The following is a 26,360-nucleotide window of genomic DNA, read 5'->3' on the forward strand; positions in this document are numbered from 1 at the left end:
GTATAGAGACTGTATAGAGAGCTGTATAGAGAACTGTATAGAGAGCTGTATAGAGAGCTGTATAGAGACTGTATTGAGAGCTGTATAGAGACTGTATAGAGAGCTGTATAGAGAGCTGTATAGAGAGCTGTATAGAGAGCTGTATAGAGAGCTGTATAGAGAGCTGTATAGAGAGCTGTATAGAGACTGTATTGAGAGCTGTATAGAGAGCTGTATAGAGAGCTGTATAGAGAGCTGTATAGAGACTGTATAGAGACTGTATAGAGAGCTGTATAGAGAGCTGTATAGAGAGCTGTATAGAGAGCTGTATAGAGAGCTGTATAGAGACTGTATTGAGAGCTGTATAGAGAGCTGTATAGAGAGCTGTATAGAGAGCTGTATAGAGAGCTGTATAGAGACTGTATTGAGAGCTGTATAGAGAGCTGTATAGAGAGCTGTATAGAGAGCTGTATAGAGAGCTGTATAGAGAGCTGTATAGAGAGCTGTATAGAGAGCTGTATAGAGACTGTATTGAGAGCTGTATAGAGAGCTGTATAGAGAGCTGTATAGAGAGCTGTATAGAGAGCTGTATAGAGAGCTGTATAGAGACTGTATAGAGAGCTGTATTGTCTGTATAGAGAGCTGTATAGAGACTGTATAGAGAGCTGTATTGTCTGTATAGAGAGCTGTATAGAGACTGTATAGAGAGCTGTATTGTCTGTATAGAGAGCTGTATAGAGAGCTGTATAGAGAGCTGTATAGAGAGCTGTATAGAGAGCTGTATAGAGAGCTGTATAGAGAGCTGTATAGAGAGCTGTATAGAGACTGTATAGAGACTGTATAGAGACTGTATAGAGAGCTGTATAGAGAGCTGTATAGAGAGCTGTATAGAGAGCTGTATAGAGACTGTATTGAGAGCTGTATAGAGAGCTGTATAGAGAGCTGTATAGAGACTGTATTGAGAGCTGTATAGAGACTGTATAGAGAGCTGTATAGAGAGCTGTATAGAGACTGTATAGAGACTGTATAGAGAGCTGTATAGAGAGCTGTATAGAGAGCTGTATAGAGACTGTATTGAGAGCTGTATAGAGACTGTATAGAGAGCTGTATAGAGAGCTGTATAGAGAGCTGTATAGAGAGCTGTATAGAGAGCTGTATAGAGACTGTATTGAGAGCTGTATAGAGAGCTGTATAGAGAGCTGTATAGAGAGCTGTATAGAAAGCTGTATAGAGACTGTATAGAGACTGTATAGAGAGCTGTATAGAGAGCTGTATAGAGAGCTGTATAGAGAGCTGTATAGAGACTGTATTGAGAGCTGTATAGAGAGCTGTATAGAGAGCTGTATAGAGAGCTGTATAGAGAGCTGTATAGAGACTGTATTGAGAGCTGTATAGAGAGCTGTATAGAGAGCTGTATAGAGAGCTGTATAGAGAGCTGTATAGAGAGCTGTATAGAGAGCTGTATAGAGACTGTATTGAGAGCTGTATAGAGAGCTGTATAGAGAGCTGTATAGAGAGCTGTATAGAGAGCTGTATAGAGACTGTATAGAGACTGTATAGAGAGCTGTATAGAGAGCTGTATAGAGAGCTGTATAGAGAGCTGTATAGAGAGCTGTATAGAGACTGTATTGAGAGCTGTATAGAGACTGTATAGAGAGCTGTATAGAGAGCTGTATAGAGAGCTGTATAGAGAGCTGTATAGAGAGCTGTATAGAGAGCTGTATAGAGAGCTGTATTGTCTGTATAATCTTTCATATGTCAAATCAAAAATACTTGATAAAAACAGTAGCACCGTGTTCCATTTAGGATGCAGCCTTAGTTTTCTATAAGGGAGCCTTCAAAGAGTGGAGGGATCTAGGGTACTAGTTAGTAATCATGATTACCTCGGAGCCTTCAAAGAGTGGAGGGATCTAGGGTACTAGTTAGTAATCATGATTACCTCGGAGCCTTCAAAGAGTGGAGGGATCTAGGGTACTAGTTAGTAATCATGATTACCTCGGAGCCTTCAAAGAGTGGAGGGATCTAGGGTACTAGTTAGTAATCATGATTGGTGATATGAAATGTCTGGAAATGTACTTTTTCCATGTACTAACGTGTTTTTGTGGAATACGTAACAGTTTACAAATTCAGTGAAAACATAATAAATACAACTTTCAAAAACATCAAAAAGATAGTGAAGGTATCTTACTGTTCTTCCCCAGGACAGATTCAGGAGACGAGGCGTCCAACATGGATGCTGACAAACTGGAGGAGCTGTGACTGGCCTCATCCTGTTAATGAGCAGATACACATGACTGATGACAAACTGGAGGAGCTGTGACTGGCCTCATCCTGTTAATGAGCAGATACACATGACTGATGCAGACAAACTGGAGGAGCTGTGACTGGTCTCATCCTGTTAATGAGCAGATACACATGACTGATGACAAACTGGAGGAGCTGTGACTGGTCTCATCCTGTTAATGAGCAGATACACATGACTGATGACAAACTGGAGGAGCTGTGACTGGCCTCATCCTGTTAATGAGCAGATACACATGACTGATGACAAACTGGAGGAGCTGTGACTGGTCTCATCCTGTTAATGAGCAGATACACATGACTGATGACAAACTGGAGGAGCTGTGACTGGTCTCATCCTGTTAATGAGCAGATACACATGACTGATGACAAACTGGAGGAGCTGTGACTGGTCTCATCCTGTTAATGAGCAGATACACATGACTGATGACAAACTGGAGGAGCTGTGACTGGCCTCATCCTGTTAATGAGCAGATACACATGACTGATGACAAACTGGAGGAGCTGTGACTGGCCTCATCCTGTTAATGAGCAGATACACATGACTGATGACAAACTGGAGGAGCTGTGACTGGTCTCATTCTGTTAATGAGCAGATACACATGACTGATGACAAACTGGAGGAGCTGTGACTGGTCTCATCCTGTTAATGAGCAGATACACATGACTGATGACAAACTGGAGGAGCTGTGACTGGTCTCATCCTGTTAATGAGCAGATACACATGACTGATGACAAACTGGAGGAGCTGTGACTGGTCTCATCCTGTTAATGAGCAGATACACATGACTGCTGACAAACTGGAGGAGCTGTGACTGGTCTCATCCTGTTAATGAGCAGATACACATGACTGATGACAAACTGGAGGAGCTGTGACTGGCCTCATCCTGTTAATGAGCAGATACACATGACTGATGACATACTGGAGGAGCTGTGACTGGCCTCATCCTGTTAATGAGCAGATACACATGACTGATGACATACTGGAGGAGCTGTGACTGGCCTCATCCTGTTAATGAGCAGATACACATGACTGATGACATACTGGAGGAGCTGTGACTGGCCTCATCCTGTTAATGAGCAGATACACATGACTGATGACATACTGGAGGAGCTGTGACTGGCCTCATCCTGTTAATGAGCAGATACACATGACTGATGACAAACTGGAGGAGCTGTGACTGGCCTCATCCTGTTAATGAGCAGATACACATGACTGATGACAAACTGGAGGAGCTGTGACTGGTCTCATCCTGTTAATGAGCAGATACACATGACTGATGACAAACTGGAGGAGCTGTGACTGGTCTCATTCTGTTAATGAGCAGATACACATGTGATGTAGGTATAGACATCCCATTAGAAACAGACTGCTGCTACAACTTCAGATGACAATGTCAAGACATTTCACATTTCTGGAATGTGCAGTAGTTCTGGATATGGGCTCGATGAAGGAACATGTAAATTTGTCTCTCTGTGAAAGTCTTTCTTGAACAGAAGACTCTTGGTCGACCAAGATTTGTTTCCTAGTCGGGGATGGCCGTCATGCATGGATAGAATGTGATTGGTTGTGTTATCCATACATCCCAAATGAAAGCCTCTTCTACAACGAGGAGTACAAGGAAGCTCTTTTTAAAATGTGTCATTTTCCAAATATAGAACCATCCTAGGCGTTTTAATCAAAATCAACTATATTCACTGAGCTTGTCTGATGCTTTAAGCACACAGTGTGATTAAATAAATAAAAAACAGCGTCTCTCTCTCTCTCTCATCTTACCTATGCCGCTCGGTCATCACTCATCCATATATTTATAAACTCAGCAGAAAAAGAAATGTCCTCTCACTCAACTGGGTTTATTTTCAGCAACTTAACATGTGTAAGTATTTCTATGAACATAACAAGATTCAACAACCGACAAACTGAACAAGTTCCACAGACATGTGACTAACAAATTGAATAATGTGTCCCTGAACAAAGGGGAGGGGTCCAAATCAAAAGTAACAGTCAGTATCTGGTGTGGCCACCAGCTGCAATCTCAATCGCACTCCACACTGCCCTTACCCACTAGTACAAAAGGAACACCTATGTGAGAATGCTGTTCATTGACTACAGCTCAGCGTTCAACGCCATAGTGCCCTCAAAGCTCATCACTAAGCTAAGGACCCTGGGACTAATCACCTCCCTCTGCAACTGGATCCTGGACTTCGTGACGGGCCTCCCCCAGGTGGTAAGGGTAGGTAACAAGACATCCGCCACGCTGATCCTCAACACTTGATTGTCTGTTATTTACCATGAAATAGCATTGTATCTGATCAGAAGTTTACTAAGGGTTGGTAACAGGCTGATTGGTCGGCTATTTGAGCCAGTAATGGGGGCTTTACTATTCTTGGGTAGCGGAATAAGTTTAAATTCCCTCCAGGCCTGAGGGCACACACTCTCTAGTAGGCTTAGATTGAAGATGTGGCAAATAGAAGTGGCAATATCGTCCGCTATTATCTTACAGTAATTTTCCATCTCGATTGTCAGACCCCGGTGGCTTGTCATTAATAGACAACATTAACATTTTCTTCCACACTGACTTTACAGAATTCAAAAGTACAATTCTAGTCTTTCTTTACTTTAGTCAGATATACTAGGATGTGTAGTGTCAGCGTTTGTTGCTGGCATGTCATCCCTACATTTGCTAATCTTGTCAATGAAAAAGTAATTAAAGTAGTTGGCAATATCAGTGGGTTTTGTGACGAATGAGCCAATGCATATAACTGGTAGATTTGGATAGAAAACACTAAAGTTTCCAAAACTTAAAATAGTGTCTGTGAGTATAACAGAACTGATTTGGCAGACGAAAACCTGAGAACAATCTATTCAGGAAGTCGTTTTTTGGGGGGGGTTTGTAGTTTTCTATTCAATGCTATTACAGTATCCATTGACTTAGGACTCAAATTGCAGTTCCTATGCCTTCCACTAGATGTCAGCAGTCTTTAGAAATTGTTTCAGGCTTGTATTCTGAAAAATGAGGAAGTAAGAGCAGTCTGAATGAGTGGATCCTAAAGTGTCACAGAGCTTTTTCATGCGCCAGACCGAGAGAGTGCCTTTCTTGTTTACCTTTTAAATTGACGACATTATTGTTCGGTTGAAATATTAATTATTTAGGCTAAAAACAACCTGAGGTTTGAATATAAACATCGTTTGTCATGTTTCTATGAACTTTACGGATACAATTAGGATTTTTTTGTCTTCCTGTTTTGACTGTTTGAGCCTGTGGATTACTGAAGAAAACGCAAGAACAAAATGGAGGTTTTTGGTTATAAAGAAACTTTATCGAACAAAGGGAGCATTTATTGAGTAAATTAATGTCTGCTGAGTGCAACCATATGAAGATTATCAAAGGTAAGGGATTAATTGTATCTCTATTTCTGACTTGTGTAACTGTTCTACCTGGCTGGCTACTGTTTGTAATGATTTGTCTAGTGGGCTATATTCTCAAATAATCGTAAGGTATGCTTTTGCTGTAAAGCATTTTTTAAATCTGACACCGTGGTTGGATTCACAAGAAGTTCATCTTTAAACCTATGTAAAATATGTTTTGTTTTCTGAATTTTTAAAATGAGTATTTCTGTATTTGAATTTGGCGCCAAGCAGTTTCACTGGCTGTTGAAGAGGTGGGACTGCCATGTAAAAATTACTGAAATGGCAGATTCGAACGGGATTAAAATTACAGATGTGGTATTTTGTGCTCATGCACATAATTACATTACCCAGCCTCCCCCAGTAAAAGGAATCGCGTCCGAATAGGGCCTGACCTATAGCCAGGGCCTGACCTACTGACCTATAGCCAGGGCCTGACCTACTGACCTACTGACCTATAGCCAGGGCCTGACCTACTGACCTACTGACCTATAGCCAGGGCCTGACCTACTGACCTATAGCCAGGGCCTGACCTATAGCCAAGGCCTGACCTACTGACCTATAGCCAGGGCCTGACCTACTGACCTATAGCCAGGGCCTGACCTATAGCCAGGGCCTAACCTACTGACCTATAGCCAGGGCCTGACCTATAGCCAGGGCCTGACCTATAGCCAGGGCCTGACCTATAGCCAGGGCCTGACCTATAGCCAGGGCCTGACCTACTGACCTATAGCCAGGGCCTGACCTACTGACCTATAGCCAGGGCCTGACCTACTGACCTATAGCCAGGGCCTGACCTATAGCCAGGGCCTGACCTATAGCCAGGGCCTGACCTACTGACCTATAGCCAGGGCCTGACCTATAGCCAGGGCCTGACCTACTGACCTATAGCTAGGGCCTGACCTACTGACCTATAGCCAGGGCCTGACCTACTGACCTATAGCCAGGGCCTGACCTACTGACCTATAGCCAGGGCCTGACCTACTGACCTATAGCCAGGGCCTGACCTACTGACCTATAGCCAGGGCCTGACCTACTGACCTATAGCCAAGGCCTGACCTACTGACCTATAGCCAGGGCCTGACCTACTGACCTATAGCCAGGGCCTGACCTACTGACCTATAGCCAGGGCCTGACCTACTGACCTATATCCAGGCCGGTCTGTGCTGATCTTCTGCCATAGGCTAAACCAAAACATGCTGCATCCGCAAAACTAGAATAGTCCCAGTAAGCAACACGACGTTGAAAAGACCTCTAAAATAAGTATTTTCCAGACGTTACACCTCGGTTCAATTTAGTTCTGAATGAAAAGTTGAAAATAAGTAACTTATATTAGTCTATGTTTGGGCCAAATCAAGGCTGGTCCAGACCAGACAAAATCTGAACCAAACATAAACGTCTATGATTGGTCCGGACCAGAGATGAACCAAAAATGTATGTCCGTGGACGTTGAACCAAATCTGAACCAAACACAGACGTCTAAAAATGAAGAAAACCCTTGAATGAGTAGGTGTTTCCAAAACTTTTGACGGGTACTAACAACCTATTGGCCAAACAATAGACCAGTCGACTAAACGGGGTCAGCCCCACCACACACGTACGTCAGACTCAGAGCTGTAGAGTTCAGCCAGCGTGGGTGCCTTCAGGAGCCTCTTCCTCTGACCAAGAGCCCCTCCCATCCCGTGAGCTGCTGGACCGGACAGGGCCAAGGTGCTGCTGGCGTGCTTTCTGAGGCCATCCGGGGTCGACAGGTCTGTGGGAGGAGTCAGAGAGGACATCAGTCACAGGGTGACAATACTCTTCAACATGGAATAACCCTACCTGAACAACACCACTCCAGGGATACACTGGCTGCACGGCACCCTACTCCCTACATAGTGCACTACTGTTGACCAGAGCACAGTGTAAAGTAGTGCACTATGTAGGGAGTAATGTGTCATTTGGGATGCTGTCCCTGAACATTGGACTATTCAGCAACAACTGGGGGGGTGGGGGGTTCAGGTACAGGAACAGGAACAACTGGGGGGGGGTTCAGGTACAGGAACAGGAACAACTGGGGGGGGGGGGGTGTTCAGGTACAGGAACAGGAACAACTGGGGGGGGGGGGGTTCAGGTACAGGAACAGGAACAACTGGGGGGGGGGGGTTCAGGTACAGGAACAGGAACAACTGGGGGGGGGGGGGTTCAGGTACAGGAACAGGAACAACTGGGGGGGGGGGGGGTTCAGGTACAGGAACAGGAACAACTGGGGGGGGGGGTTCAGGTACAGGAACAGGAACAACTGGGGGGGGGGGGGGGGGGAGTTCAGGTACAGGAACAGGAACAACTGGGGGGGGGGGGGGGGTTCAGGTACAGGAACAGGAACAACTGGGGGGGGGGGGGTTCAGGTACAGGAACAGGAACAACTGGGGGGGGGGGGGGGGGGGTTCAGGTACAGGAACAGGAACAACTGGGGGGGGTTCAGGTACAGGAACAACTGGGGGGGGGGGGGTTCAGTTACAGGAACAGGAACAACTGGGGGGGGGGGGGGTTCAGGTACAGGAACAGGAACAACTGGGGGGGGGGGGGGGGGTTCAGGTACAGGAACAGGAACAACTGGGGGGGGGGGGGGTTCAGGTACAGGAACAGGAACAACTGGGGGGGTTCAGGTACAGGAACAACTGGGGGGGGTTCAGGTACAGGAACAGGAACAACTGGGGGGGGGGGGGTTCAGTTACAGGACAAAGACCGGAGAATGTCTTCAGACCACACATTGAACAAGATAACCATTATGCACCTGGAGGGGATAAAGTTACATTTACAGTTTTGATAACAGCTACTATGTATTTTCTCCTCTGTCTTCTGTCGACTCGACCGCACAGTCAACCGCACATTCGACTCAACCGCACAGTCAGCCTGTCGACTCAACATGTCGACTCCACCGCACAGTCAGCGCGTCGCCTCAACCGCACAGTCAGCGCGTCGCCTCAACCGCACAGTCAGCGCGTCGCCTCAACCGCACAGTCAGCGCGTCGCCTCAACCGCACAGTCACCGTGTCGACTCAACCGCACAGTCAGCGCGTCGCCTCAACCGCACAGTCAGCGCGTCGCCTCAACCGCACAGTCAGCGCGTCGCCTCAACCGCACAGTCAGCGCGTCGCCTCAACCGCACAGTCAGCGCGTCGCCTCAACCGCACAGTCAGCGCGTCGCCTCAACCGCACAGTCACCGTGTCGACTCAACCGCACAGTGACACGTCGACTCCACCGCACAGTCAGCGCGTCGACTCCACCGCACAGTCAGCGCGTCGACTCCACCGCACAGTCAGCGCGTCGACTCCACCGCACAGTCAACATGACGACTAGCAGGGAATTTTCCAGGCATGAAGAGAAGCATCCACTTCCATGAATGAACAATTACACAGCTTAAAGAAGAACACACACCATCCCAACACAGTAACACACCATCCCAACACAGTAACACACCCCATCCCAACACACAGTAACACACACCATCCCACCACAGTAACACACCATCCCAACACACAGTAACACACCATCCCAACACAGTAACACCCCATCCCACCACACAGTAACACACCCCATCCCAACACACAGTAACACACCATCCCAACACAGTAACACACACCATCCCAACACACAGTAACACACACCATCCCAACACACAGTAACACACCCCATCCCAACACAGTAACACACCCCATCCCAACACACAGTCCCAACACACTCCAGGACAACACACCCATTCTCATCAGAACTGCTCGTCACGGTGTCTAGAGATAAACTAGTTTACATGAATTACTGTGAAAAGAACATTGATAATACCGTTAGTGAAGACGCAAATTGGCAATAGGTTCAAATATTGTTTTATCAACTGTTGATTTATAGTAATATTAAGAAATACACTACATACACAAAAGTATGTGGACACACTTTCAAATTAGTGGATTCGGCTATTTCAGCCACGCCCGTTGCTGACAGGTGTATAAAATCGAGCACACAGCCATGCAATCTCCAGAGACAAACATTGGCAGTAGAATGGCCTGTACTGAAGAGCTCAGTGACCACCGTCATAGGATGCCAACTTCACAACAAGTCAGTTTGTCCAATTTCTGCCCTGCAAGAACTGCCCCGGTCAACCTGTAAGTGTTGTTATTGTGAAGTGGAAACGTCTTGGAGCAACAACGGCTCAGCCGCAAAGTGGTAGGCCACACAAGCTCACAGAACAGAGTGCTGAACCGCATAACAATCCTCTGTCCTCAGTTGCAACACTCACTACTGAGTTCCATTCGGCCTCTGGAAGCAACATCAGCTCAATAACTGTTAGTCAGGAGCTTCATGAAATGGGTTTCCATGGCCGAGCAGCCGCACACAAGCCTAAGATCACCATGCCAAGCTTTGGCTGAAGGGGTGTGAAGCTCGCCGCAATTAGACACTGGAGCAACGGAAGTATTAATTCTGGAGTGATGAATCACGCTTCACCATCTGGCAGTCTGAAGGACGAATCTGGGTTTGGAGGATGCCAGGAGAACGTTACCTGCCCCAATGCATAGTGCCAACTGTAAAGTTTGGTGAAGGAGGAATAATGATGATCTGGGGTTGTTTTTCATGGTTCGGGCCCCTTAGTTCCAGTGAAGGGAAATCTTAATGCTACAGCATACAATAACATTCTAGATGATTCTGTGCTTCCAACTTTGTGGCAACAGTTTGGGGAAGGCCCTTTCTTGTTTCAGCATGACAATGCACCCGTGCACAAAGCGAGGTCCATACAGAAATGGTTTGTCAAGATCGGTGTGGAAGAACTTGACTAGCCTGCACAGATCCCTGACCTTAACCTCATTGAACACCTTTGGGATGAATTGGAACGCCGACTGTGAGCCAGGTCTAATCGCCCAACATCAGTGCCCGACCTCACTAATGTTCTTGTGGCTGAATGGAAGCAAGTCCCCGCAGCAATGTTCCAACATCTAGTGGAAAGCCTTCCCAGAAGAGTGGAGGCTGTTATAGCAGCAAAGGGGGGACCAACTCCATATTAATGCCCATGATTTTGGAATGAGATGTTGGGCAAGCAGGTGTCCACATACTTTTGGTCATTTTGGTCATGAGTGTTTATTCACACTCATTCAAGTCCAACACTGTGTACATCCTCACACCACCCCACCGTTGTAGGCGATAAGTGGTAGAACAGTAATAAGGCTTTACCTGAGCTGCGGTTCAGATCTTGAGGGGTGCTGATGCTTTTGACTCCTCCTGTAGGAGGGAACATATCCTTCAATATGGCATCATCAACAACACAGTGTTCCTCCCTAATCATCAGTCTGTTGTCATGACGTTGCCCTGTTGGTGAGCTTTATGACCCCCATAAATACCTTTCCCCCTTTTCTCTCTCTACTCTACAGAATGGACTCTTGGAAAGCCCTTTGTTAACATAGAGAGAGTCTGGTAACATCAAAAGGTTAGGAACGGAATAATATTTCTGTGATCCAACCAGTAGAAAGCATCCATTGGTAATAAAAGAATATGATGTCAGATCAGTTGTCGTCTGAGACATTATATCTGATAATAGGACGACACAAACTGTATCTGGGAAAGTCTACACATTATAGATATCAGATTCACATGGAATTGTTGTGCAATATTACATGTTGAAATATGAAGCTATTTGTGAAAAGATTCAATGTAATTTTAGTTTTTTTAAATGAGAGAATTGCTTTCAGAAGTACAATATGCTCAATTAGTGGCCACGCCCACATGAATAGGCATTGGTTGGAAATGATGAACCAACCCCTTTTCTACATTTCCATAAGAACGATGGCATCAGAGGGGAAGGATTCAGACAGACACCATAGCAGAGAGGTGGTGAACGATGGCACCAGAGGGGAGGGATTCAGACAGACACCATAGCAGAGGGAGAGGTGGTGAACGATGGCGCCAGAGGGGAGGGATTCAGACAGACACCATAGCAGAGAGGTGGTGAACGATGGCACCAGAGGGGAGGGATTCAGACAGACACCATAGCAGAGAGGTGGTGAACGATGGCACCAGAGGGGAGGGATTCAGAAAGACACCATAGCAGAGAGGTGGTGAACGATGGCACCAGAGGGGAGGGACTCAGACAGACACCATAGCAGAGAGGTGGTGAACGATGGCGCCAGAGGGGAGGGATTCAGACAGACACCATAGCAGAGGGAGAGGTGGTGAACGATGGCACCAGAGGGGAGGGATTCAGACAGACACCATAGCAGAGAGGTGGTGAACGATGGCACCAGAGGGGAGGGATTCAGACAGACACCATAGCAGAGAGGTGGTGAACGATGGCACCAGAGAGGAGGGATTCAGACAGACACCATAGCAGAGAGGTGGTGAACGATGGCACCAGAGGGGAGGGATTCAGACAGACACCATAGCAGAGAGGTGGTGAACGATGGCACCAGAGGGGAGGGATTCAGACAGACACCATAGCAGAGAGGTGGTGAACGATGGCACCAGAGGGGAGGGATTCAGACAGACACCATAGCAGAGAGGTGGTGAACGATGGCATCAGAGGGGAGGGATTCAGACAGACACCATAGCAGAGGGAGAGGTGGTGAACGATGGCACCAGAGGGGAGGGATTCAGACAGACACCATAGCAGAGGGAGAGGTGGTGAACGATGGCACCAGAGGGGAGGGATTCAGACAGACACCATAGCAGAGAGGTGGTGAACGATGGCACCAGAGAGGAGGGATTCAGACAGACACCATAGCAGAGAGGTGGTGAACGATGGCGCCAGAGAGGAGGGATTCAGACAGACACCATAGCAGAGAGGTGGTGAACGATGGCACCAGAGGGGAGGGATTCAGACAGACACCATAGCAGAGAGGTGGTGAACGATGGCACCAGAGGGGAGGGATTCAGACAGACACCATAGCAGAGGGAGAGGTGGTGAACGATGGCATTAGAGGGGAGGGATTCAGACAGACACCATAGCAGAGGGAGAGGTGGTGAACGATGGCACCAGAGGGGAGGGATTCAGAAAGACACCATAGCAGAGGGAGAGGTGGTGAACGATGGCACCAGAGGGGAGGGATTCAGACAGACACCATAGCAGAGAGGTGGTGAACGATGGCATCAGAGGGGAGGGATTCAGACAGACACCATAGCAGAGGGAGAGGTGGTGAACGATGGCACCAGAGAGGAGGGATTCAGACAGACACCATAGCAGAGAGGTGGTGAACGATGGCACCAGAGGGGAGGGATTCAGAAAGACACCATAGCAGAGAGGTGGTGAACGATGGCACCAGAGGGGAGGGATTCAGACAGACACCATAGCAGAGAGGTGGTGAACGATGGCACCAGAGGGGAGGGATTCAGACAGACACCATAGCAGAGAGGTGGTGAACGATGGCATCAGAGGGGAGGGATTCAGACAGACACCATAGCAGAGGGAGAGGTGGTGAACGATGGCACCAGAGGGGAGGGATTCAGACAGACACCATAGCAGAGGGAGAGGTGGTGAACGATGGCACCAGAGGGGAGGGATTCAGACAGACACCATAGCAGAGAGGTGGTGAACGATGGCACCAGAGAGGAGGGATTCAGACAGACACCATAGCAGAGAGGTGGTGAACGATGGCGCCAGAGAGGAGGGATTCAGACAGACACCATAGCAGAGAGGTGGTGAACGATGGCACCAGAGGGGAGGGATTCAGACAGACACCATAGCAGAGAGGTGGTGAACGATGGCACCAGAGGGGAGGGATTCAGACAGACACCATAGCAGAGGGAGAGGTGGTGAACGATGGCATTAGAGGGGAGGGATTCAGACAGACACCATAGCAGAGAGGTGGTGAACGATGGCACCAGAGGGGAGGGATTCAGACAGACACCATAGCAGAGGGAGAGGTGGTGAACGATGGCACCAGAGGGGAGGGATTCAGACAGACACCATAGCAGAGGGAGAGGTGGTGAACGATGGCACCAGAGGGGAGGGATTCAGAAAGACACCATAGCAGAGGGAGAGGTGGTGAACGATGGCACCAGAGGGGAGGGATTCAGACAGACACCATAGCAGAGGGAGAGGTGGTGAACGATGGCACCAGAGGGGAGGGATTCAGAAAGACACCATAGCAGAGGGAGAGGTGGTGAACGATGGCACCAGAGGGGAGGGATTCAGACAGACACCATAGCAGAGAGGTGGTGAACGATGGCACCAGAGGGGAGGGATTCAGACAGACACCATAGCAGAGAGGTGGTGAACGATGGCACCAGAGGGGAGGGATTCAGACAGACACCATAGCAGAGGGAGAGGTGGTGAACGATGGCACCAGAGGGGAGGGATTCAGACAGACACCATAGCAGAGAGGTGGTGAACGATGGCACCAGAGGGGAGGGATTCAGACAGACACCATAGCAGAGGGAGAGGTGGTGAACGATGGCACCAGAGGGGAGGGATTCAGACAGACACCATAGCAGAGGGAGAGGTGGTGAACGATGGCACCAGAGGGGAGGGATTCAGAAAGACACCATAGCAGAGGGAGAGGTGGTGAACGATGGCACCAGAGGGGAGGGATTCAGACAGACACCATAGCAGAGAGGTGGTGAACGATGGCACCAGAGGGGAGGGATTCAGACAGACACCATAGCAGAGAGGTGGTGAACGATGGCACCAGAGGGGAGGGATTCAGACAGACACCATAGCAGAGGGAGAGGTGGTGAACGATGGCACCAGAGGGGAGGGATTCAGACAGACACCATAGCAGAGAGGTGGTGAACGATGGCACCAGAGGGGAGGGATTCAGACAGACACCATAGCAGAGGGAGAGGTGGTGAACGATGGCACCAGAGGGGAGGGATTCAGACAGACACCATAGCAGAGGGAGAGGTGGTGAACGATGGCACCAGAGGGGAGGGATTCAGAAAGACACCATAGCAGAGAGGTGGTGAACGATGGCACCAGAGGGGAGGGATTCAGACAGACACCATAGCAGAGAGGTGGTGAACGATGGCACCAGAGGGGAGGGATTCAGAAAGACACCATAGCAGAGAGGTGGTGAACGATGGCACCAGAGGGGAGGGATTCAGACAGACACCATAGCAGAGAGGTGGTGAACGATGGCACCAGAGGGGAGGGATTCAGACAGACACCATAGCAGAGGGAGAGGTGGTGAACGATGGCATTAGAGGGGAGGGATTCAGACAGACACCATAGCAGAGGGAGAGGTGGTGAACGATGGCACCAGAGGGGAGGGATTCAGAAAGACACCATAGCAGAGGGAGAGGTGGTGAACGATGGCACCAGAGGGGAGGGATTCAGACAGACACCATAGCAGAGAGGTGGTGAACGATGGCACCAGAGAGGAGGGATTCAGACAGACACCATAGCAGAGAGGTGGTGAACGATGGCACCAGAGGGGAGGGATTCAGAAAGACACCATAGCAGAGGGAGAGGTGGTGAACGATGGCACCAGAGGGGAGGGATTCAGAAAGACACCATAGCAGAGGGAGAGGTGGTGAACGATGGCACCAGAGGGGAGGGATTCAGACAGACACCATAGCAGAGAGGTGGTGAACGATGGCACCAGAGGGGAGGGATTCAGACAGACACCATAGCAGAGGGAGAGGTGGTGAACGATGGCACCAGAGGGGAGGGATTCAGACAGACACCATAGCAGAGAGGTGGTGAACGATGGCACCAGAGGAGAGGGATTCAGACAGACACCATAGCAGAGGGAGAGGTGGTGAACGATGGCACCAGAGGGGAGGGATTCAGAAAGACACCATAGCAGAGAGGTGGTGAACGATGGCACCAGAGGGGAGGGATTCAGAAAGACACCATAGCAGAGGGAGAGGTGGTGAACGATGGCACCAGAGGGGAGGGATTCAGACAGACACCATAGCAGAGGGAGAGGTGGTGAACGATGGCACCAGAGGGGAGGGATTCAGACAGACACCATAGCAGAGAGGTGGTGAACGATGGCGCCAGAGGGGAGGGATTCAGACAGACACCATAGCAGAGGGAGAGGTGGTGAACGATGGCATCAGAGGGGAGGGATTCAGACAGACACCATAGCAGAGGGAGAGGTGGTGAACGATGGCACCAGAGGGGAGGGATTCAGACAGACACCATAGCAGAGAGGTGGTGAACGATGGCACCAGAGGGGAGGGATTCAGACAGACACCATAGCAGAGGGAGAGGTGGTGAACGATGGCACCAGAGGGGAGGGATTCAGACAGACACCATAGCAGAGAGGTGGTGAACGATGGCATCAGAGGGGAGGGATTCAGACAGACACCATAGCAGAGGGAGAGGTGGTGAACGATGGCGCCAGAGGGGAGGGATTCAGACAGACACCATAGCAGAGGGAGAGGTGGTGAACGATGGCGCCAGAGGGGAAGGATTCAGACAGACACCATAGCAGAGGGAGAGGTGGTGAACGATGGCACCAGAGGGGAGGGATTCAGACAGACACCATAGCAGAGAGGTGGTGAACGATGGCGCCAGAGGGGAGGGATTCAGACAGACACCATAGCAGAGAGGTGGTGAACGATGGCACCAGAGGGGAGGGATTCAGACAGACACCATAGCAGAGAGGTGGTGAACGATGGCGCCAGAGGGGAGGGATTCAGACAGACACCATAGCAGAGAGGTGGTGAACGATGGCACCAGAGGGGAGGGATTCAGACAGACACCATAGCAGAGAGGTGGTGAACGATGGCACCAGAGGGGAGGGATTCAGACAGACACCATAGCAGAGAGGTGGTGAACGATGGCACCAGAGGGGAGGGATTCAGACAGACACCATAGCAGAGAGGTGGTGAACGATGGCGCCAGAGGGGAGGGATTCAGACAGACACCATAGCAGAGAGGTGGTGAACGATGGCACCAGAGGGGAGGGATTCAGACAGACACCATAGCAGAGAGGTGGTGAACGATGGCGCCAGAGGGGAGGGATTCAGACAGACACCATAGCAGAGAGGTGGTGAACGATGGCACCAGAGGGGAGGGATTCAGACAGACACCATAGCAGAGAGGTGGTGAACGATGGCACCAGAGGGGAGGGATTCAGACAGACACCATAGCAGAGAGGTGGTGAACGATGGCACCAGAGGGGAGGGATTCAGACAGACACCATAGCAGAGAGGTGGTGAACGATGGCACCAGAGGGGAGGGATTCAGACAGACACCATAGCAGAGAGGTGGTGAACGATGGCGCCAGAGGGGAGGGATTCAGACAGACACCATAGCAGAGGGAGAGGTGGTGAACGATGGCACCAGAGGGGAGGGATTCAGAAAGACACCATAGCAGAGAGGTGTGTGTGTGTGTGTGTGTGTGTGTGTGTGTGTGTGTGTGTGTGTGTGTGTGTGTGTGTGTGTGTGTGTGTGTGTGTGTCCTGCTCACCCAGGCGATTGCGCCGGGTCATGTCAGGTGATACAGGCCGCAGCTTCCTCTCCTGTTTGATGCCCTCTAGGAGGCGCTCATGGAGGCTTCGCGGCCGCACAGGGTAGGGCTTCAACTTCCTGGCAGCAACCTGCCGAGACACACATGCAGAGATGATTATGTGCAGGAGAGATCATCAACACCAATGAAAACACGTACTAAAGTAGCTCCCATTCAATCCAATACAACTGGATTCATCCCCTTAGGGGCATGAAGGTGTCACAGTAAGGGCACCAATTACGGTTTAGTGTATATCGATCAGCGCTAGCAATATGGAGCTGACAGACACGTGCCACCATCTCAATTCATCCTCCTCATTATCACCATCAAGTCTGTCATAGCACAGCAGGACTCCCAGGGATGAGAGGTGGTCAGAGACTAGGTCAGGACTCCCAGGGTTGAGAGACTAGGTCAGTACTCCCAGGGTTGAGAGACTAGGTCAGTACTCACAGGGTTGAGAGACTAGGTCAGTACTCCCAGGGTTGAGAGACTAGGTCAGGACTCCCAGGGTTGAGAGACTAGGTCAGTACTCACAGGGTTGAGAGACTAGGTCAGTACTCACAGGGTTGAGAGGTGGTCAGAGACTAGGTCAGTACTCACAGGGTTGAGAGACTAGGTCAGTACTCACAGGGTTGAGAGACTAGGTCAGGACTCCCAGGGATGAGAGACTAGGTCAGTACTCCCAGGGTTGAGAGACTAGGTCAGGACTCCCAGGGATGAGAGACTAGGTCAGTACTCCCAGGGATGAGAGACTAGGTCAGTACTCCCAGGGATGAGAGACTAGGTCAGGACTCCCAGGGATGAGAGACTAGGTCAGTACTCCCAGGGTTGAGAGACTAGGTCAGTACTCACAGGGTTGAGAGACTAGGTCAGTACTCACAGGGTTGAGAGGTGGTCAGAGACTAGGTCAGGACTCCCAGGGATGAGAGACTAGGTCAGGACTCCCAGGGTTGAGAGACTAGGTCAGGACTCCCAGGGTTGAGAGACTAGGTCAGTACTCACAGGGTTGAGAGACTAGGTCAGTACTCACAGGGTTGAGAGACTAGGTCAGTACTCCTAGGGTTGAGAGACTAGGTCAGTACTCACAGGGTTGAGAGACTAGGTCAGTACTCACAGGGTTGAGAGACTAGGTCAGTACTCACAGGGTTGAGACACTAGGTCAGTACTCACAGGGTTGAGAGGTGGTCAGAGACTAGGTCAGTACTCACAGGGTTGAGAGACTAGGTCAGTACTCACAGGGTTGAGAGACTAGGTCAGTACTCACAGGGTTGAGAGGTGGTCAGAGACTAGGTCAGTACTCACAGGGTTGAGAGACTAGGTCAGGACTCCCAGGGTTGAGAGACTAGGTCAGTACTCACACGGTTGAGAGACTAGGTCAGTACTCACAGGGTTGAGAGGTGGTCAGAGACTAGGTCAGTACTCACAGGGTGGAGAGACTAGGTCAGTACTCACAGGGTTGAGAGACTAGGTCGGTACTCACAGGGTTGAGAGGTGGTCAGAGACTAGGTCGGTACTCACAGGGTTGAGAGGTGGTCTGAGACTAGGTCAGTACTCACAGGGTTGAGAGACTAGGTCAGTACTCACAGGGTTGAGAGACTAGGTTGGTACTCACAGGGTTGAGAGACTAGGTCGGTACTCACAGGGTTGAGAGACTAGGTCGGTACTCACAGGGTTGAGAGGTGGTTGAGAGACTAGGTCAGTACTCCCAGGGTTGAGAGGAGGTCAGAGACTAGGTCGGTACTCCCAGGGTTGAGAGGAGGTCAGAGACTAGGTCAGTACTCACAGGGTTGAGAGGTGGTCTGGAGCGGATGAAGTCCAGGATGACCTCATGAGCACTCTTCTTTAACCTGGGAGGGATGTCTCCATTCAGCTGGAGTAACAACACACAGGAACAGGAGACGTAGTGAGTAAACACACACACACACACACACAGGTAGTGAGTACACACACACACACACAGGTAGTGAGTACACACACACACACACACACACACACAGGTAGTGAGTACATACACACACAGGTAGTGAGTACACACACACACAGGTAGTGAGTACATACACACACACACAGGTAGTGAGTACATACACACACACACAGGTAATGAGTACATACACACACACACAGGTAGTGAGTACACACACACACACACACAGGTAGTGAGTACACACACAGACAGGTAGTGAGTACACACACACACACACACACAGGTAGTGAGTACATACACACACACACACAGGTAGTGAGTACACACACACACACAGGTAGTGAGTACATACACACACACAGGTAGTGAGTACATACACACACACAGGTAGTGAGTACATACACACACACAGGTAGTGAGTACATACACACACACAGGTAGTGAGTACACACACACACACACAGGAAGTGAGTACATACACACACACACACAGGTAGTGAGTACACACACACACACAGGTAGTGAGTACATACACACACACAGGTAGTGAGTACACACACACACACACACACAGGTAGTGAGTACATACACACACACACACAGGTAGTGAGTAAACACACACAGACACAGGTAGTGAGTAAATACACACACACACACACACAGGTAGTAAGTACATACACACACACACAGGTAGTGAGTACATACACACACACACAGGTAGTGAGTAAACAAACACACACACAGGTAGTGAGTACATACACACACAGGTAGTGAGTACATACACACACACACACAGGTAGTGAGTACATACACACACAGGTAGTGAGTACATACACACACACACACAGGTAGTGAGTACATACACACACACACACAGGTAGTGAGTACACACACACACACACACACACACACACACACACACACACACAGGTAGTGAGTACATACACACACACACACAGGTAGTGAGTACACACACACACACACAGGTAGTGAGTACATACACACACACACACACACACAGGTAGTGAGTAAACACACACACACACACAGGTAGTGAGTAAACACACACACACACACAGGTAGTGAGTACTGTACATACATACACACAGACAGGTAGTGAGTACATACACACACACACAGGTAGTGAGTACATACACACACACACAGGTAGTGAGTACATACACACACACAGGTAGTGAGTACATACACACACACACACACACACAGGTAGTGAGTACATACACACACACACAGGAACAGGAGAGGTAGTGAGTACATACACACACACACAGGTAGTGAGTACATACATACACACAGGTAGTGAGTACATTCACACACACACACACACACAGGTAGTGAGTACACACACACACACACACACACAGGAACAGGAGAGGTAGTGAGTACACACACACACACACACACACACACACACAGGTAGTGAGTACACACACACACAGGTAGTGAGTACATACACACACACACAGGTAGTGAGTACACACACACAGGTAGTGAGTACACACACACAGGTAGTGAGTACACACACACACACACAGGTAGTGAGTACATACACACACACACACAGGTAGTGAGTACATACACACACACACAGGTAGTGAGTACATACACACACACAGAGATAGTGAGTACATACACACACACAGAGATAGTGAGTACATACACACATACACAGGTAGTGAGTACACACACACACACACACACAGGTAGTGAGTACACACACACACACACACAGGTAGTGAGTACATACACACACACACAGGTAGTGAGTACATACACACACACACAGGTAGTGAGTACATACACACACACACAGGTAGTGAGTACACACACACACACACACACACAGGTAGTGAGTACATACACACACACACACACAGGTAGTGAGTACATACACACACACACAGGTAGTGAGTACACACACACACACACACACACAGGTAGTGAGTACATACACACACACACACACAGGTAGTGAGTACATACACACACACACACACACAGGTAGTGAGTACATACACACACACACACACACAGGTAGTGAGTACATACACACACACACACACACAGGTAGTGAGTACATACACACACACAGGTAGTGAGTACATACACACACACAGGTAGTGAGTACATACACACACACACACACACAGGTAGTGAGTACATACACACACACACACACACAGGTAGTGAGTACATACACACACACACACACACACAGGTAGTGAGTACATACACACACACACACACACACAGGTAGTGAGTACATACACACACACACACACACAGGTAGTGAGTACATACACACACACACACAGGTAGTGAGTACATACACACACACACACAGGTAGTGAGTACATACACACACACAGGTAGTGAGTACATACACACACACACACACACACACAGGTAGTGAGTACATACACACACACACACACACAGGTAGTGAGTACATATACACACACACACAGGTAGTGAGTACATACACACACACAAACAGGTAGTGAGTACATACACACACACACACACACAGGTAGTGAGTACATACACACACACACACACACACACAGGTAGTGAGTACATACACACACACACAGGTAGTGAGTACACACACACAGGTAGTGAGTACACACACACAGTTAGTGAGTACACACACACAGTTAGTGAGTACACACACACAGGTAGTGAGTACACACACACACACACAGGTACTGAGTACACACACACACACACAGGAACAGGAGAGGTAGTGAGTACATACACACACACACACAGGTAGTGAGTACATACACACACACACAGGTAGTGAGTACACACACACACAGGTAGTGAGTACATACACACACACACACAGGTAGTGAGTACATACACACACACACAGGTAGTGAGTACACACACACACACAGGTAGTGAGTACACACACACACACACAGGTAGTGAGTACACACACACACAGACAGGTAGTGAGTACACACACACACACACAGGTAGTGAGTACACACACACACACAGGTAGTGAGTACATACACACACACAGGTAGTGAGTACACACACACACACAGGTAGTGAGTACATACACACACACACACACACACAGGTAGTGAGTACATACACACACACACACACACAGGTAGTGAGTACATATACACACACACACAGGTAGTGAGTACATACACACACACACACACACAGGTAGTGAGTACATACACACACACACACACACACACAGGTAGTGAGTACATACACACACACACAGGTAGTGAGTACACACACACACACACAGGTAGTGAGTACACACACACAGTTAGTGAGTACACACACACAGTTAGTGAGTACACACACACAGGTAGTGAGTACACACACACACACACAGGTACTGAGTACACACACACACACACAGGAACAGGAGAGGTAGTGAGTACATACACACACACACACAGGTAGTGAGTACATACACACACACACAGGTAGTGAGTACACACACACACAGGTAGTGAGTACATACACACACACACACAGGTAGTGAGTACATACACACACACACAGGTAGTGAGTACACACACACACACAGGTAGTGAGTACACACACACACACACAGGTAGTGAGTACACACACACACAGACAGGTAGTGAGTACACACACACACACACAGGTAGTGAGTACACACACACACACAGGTAGTGAGTACATACACACACACACACAGGTAGTGAGTACACACACACACACAGGTAGTGAGTACATACACACACACAGGTAGTGAGTACATACACACACACACACACACAGGTAGTGAGTACATACACACACACACAGGTAGTGAGTACACACACACACACACAGGTAGTGAGTACATACACACACACACACAGGTAGTGAGTAAACACACACACACACAGGTAGTGAGTACATACACACACACACAGGTAGTGAGTACATACACACACACACACAGGTAGTGAGTACATACACACACACACACAGGTAGTGAGTACATACACACACACACAGGTAGTGAGTACACACACACACACAGGTAGTGAGTACACACACACACACACAGGTAGTGAGTATCCAAAAAACACACACACAGGTAGTGAGTATCCAAAAAACACACACACAGGTAGTGAGTACATACACACACAGGTAGTGAGTACATACACACACACACACGGGTAGTTAGTACACACACACACACACACACACACAGGTAGTGAGTACATACACACACACACACACAGGTAGTGAGTACACACACACACACACACACACACACACACACAGGTAGTGAGTACATACACACACACACACACAGGTAGTGAGTACACACACACACACACACAGGTAGTGAGTACATACACACACACACACACACAGGTAGTGAGTAAACACACACACACACACAGGTAGTGAGTAAACACACACACACACACAGGTAGTGAGTACATACATACACACAGACAGGTAGTGAGTACATACACACACACACAGGTAGTGAGTACATACACACACACAGGTAGTGAGTACATACACACACACACAGGTAGTGAGTACATACACACACACACAGGTAGTGAGTACATACACACACACACACAGGAACAGGAGAGGTAGTGAGTACATACACACACACACACAGGTAGTGAGTACATACACACACACAGGTAGTGAGTACATACACACACACACACACACAGGTAGTGAGTACACACACACACACACAGGAACAGGAGAGGTAGTGAGTACACACACACACACACACACACACACACACACAGGTAGTGAGTACACACACACACAGGTAGTGAGTACATACACACACACACAGGTAGTGAGTACACACACACAGGTAGTGAGTACACACACACAGGTAGTGAGTACACACACACAGGTAGTGAGTACATACACACACACACACAGGTAGTGAGTACATACACACACACACACAGGTAGTGAGTACATACACACACACACACAGGTAGTGAGTACATACACACACACACACACACACAGGTAGTGAGTACATACACACACACACACACACAGGTAGTGAGTACATACACACGCACACACAGGTAGTGAGTACATACACACACACACACAGGTAGTGAGTACATACACACACACACAGGTAGTGAGTACATACACACACACACAGGTAGTGAGTACATACACACACACACAGGTAGTGAGTACATACACACACACACAGGTAGTGAGTACATACACACACACACAGGTAGTGAGTACATACACACACAGGTAGTGAGTACATACACACACACACAGGTAGTGAGTACACACACACACACACACACACACACACACACACACACACAGGTAGTGAGTACATACACACACACACACACAGGTAGTGAGTACACACACACACACACACAGGTAGTGAGTACATACACACACACACACACACAGGTAGTGAGTACATACACACACACACACAGGTAGTGAGTACACACACACACACAGGTAGTGAGTACATACACACACACACAGGTAGTGAGTACATACACACACAGGTAGTGAGTACATACACACACACACAGGTAGTGAGTACACACACACACACACACACACACACACACACAGGTAGTGAGTACATACACACACACAGGTAGTGAGTACATACACACACACACACACACAGGTAGTGAGTACATACACACACACACACAGGTAGTCAGTACATACACACACACACAGATAGTGAGTACATACACACACACACAGGTAGTGAGTACATACACACATACACAGGTAGTGAGTACACACACACACACACACACAGGTAGTGAGTACACACACACACACACACAGGTAGTGAGTACATACACACACACACAGGTAGTGAGTACATACACACACACACAGGTAGTGAGTACACACACACACACACACACACACACACAGGTAGTGAGTACATACACACACACACACACAGGTAGTGAGTACATACACACACACACACACACAGGTAGTGAGTACATACACACACACACACACACAGGTAGTGAGTACATACACACACACAGGTAGTGAGTACATACACACACACAGGTAGTGAGTACATACACACACACAGGTAGTGAGTACATACACACACACACACACAGGTAGTGAGTACATACACACACACACACACAGGTAGTGAGTACATACACACACAAAAACACACAGGTAGTGAGTACATACACACACACACACACACAGGTAGTGAGTACATACACACACACACAGACACAGGTAGTGAGTACATACACACACACACACAGGTAGTGAGTACATACACACACACAGGTAGTGAGTACATACACACACACACACACACACACACAGGTAGTGAGTACATACACACACACACACACACAGGTAGTGAGTACATATACACACACACACAGGTAGTGAGTACATACACACACACAAACAGGTAGTGAGTACATACACACACACACACACACACAGGTAGTGAGTACATACACACACACACACACAGGTAGTGAGTACATACACACACACACACACACACACAGGTAGTGAGTACATACACACACACACAGGTAGTGAGTACACACACACAGGTAGTGAGTACACACACACAGTTAGTGAGTACACACACACAGGTAGTGAGTACACACACACACACACAGGTACTGAGTACACACACACACACACACAGGTAGTGAGTACACAAACACACACACAGGAACAGGAGAGGTAGTGAGTACATACACACACACACACAGGTAGTGAGTACATACACACACACACAGGTAGTGAGTACACACACACACAAGTAGTGAGTACATACACACACACACACAGGTAGTGAGTACATACACACACACACAGGTAGTGAGTACACACACACACACAGGTAGTGAGTACACACACACACACACAGGTAGTGAGTACACACACACACACAGACAGGTAGTGAGTACACACACACACACACAGGTAGTGAGTACACACACACACACAGGTAGTGAGTACACACACACACACAGGTAGTGAGTACATACACACACACACACAGGTAGTGAGTACACACACACACACAGGTAGTGAGTACATACACACACACAGGTAGTGAGTACATACACACACACACACACACACAGGTAGTGAGTACATACATACACAGGTAGTGAGTACATAAACACACACACACAGGAAGTGAGTACATACACACACACACACACAGGTAGTGAGTACACACACACACACACACAGGTAGTGAGTACATACACACACACACACACAGGTAGTGAGTACATACACACACACACAGGT

General features: G+C 48.5%; 1 protein-coding gene across 1 annotated transcript in view; it reads right to left on the reverse strand.

The window, feature by feature from the left end:
• Positions 1-26,360, reverse strand: part of LOC129858310 (protein spire homolog 1-like) — a 123,206-nt gene that overhangs the window by 32,399 nt on the left and 64,447 nt on the right. The window contains exons 7-11 of the mRNA XM_055927456.1: positions 18,891-18,977; positions 17,069-17,198; positions 10,890-10,937; positions 7,291-7,442; positions 2,168-2,249 (exon numbers count right to left, since the gene is read on the reverse strand). Of these exons, the coding sequence (XP_055783431.1) occupies positions 2,168-2,249; positions 7,291-7,442; positions 10,890-10,937; positions 17,069-17,198; positions 18,891-18,977 (499 nt within the window). The remainder of the gene's footprint in view (positions 1-2,167; positions 2,250-7,290; positions 7,443-10,889; positions 10,938-17,068; positions 17,199-18,890; positions 18,978-26,360) is intronic.

This window comes from Salvelinus fontinalis, chromosome 6, assembly GCF_029448725.1.
Source record: "Salvelinus fontinalis isolate EN_2023a chromosome 6, ASM2944872v1, whole genome shotgun sequence".
Lineage (NCBI taxonomy): Eukaryota > Metazoa > Chordata > Actinopteri > Salmoniformes > Salmonidae > Salvelinus > Salvelinus fontinalis.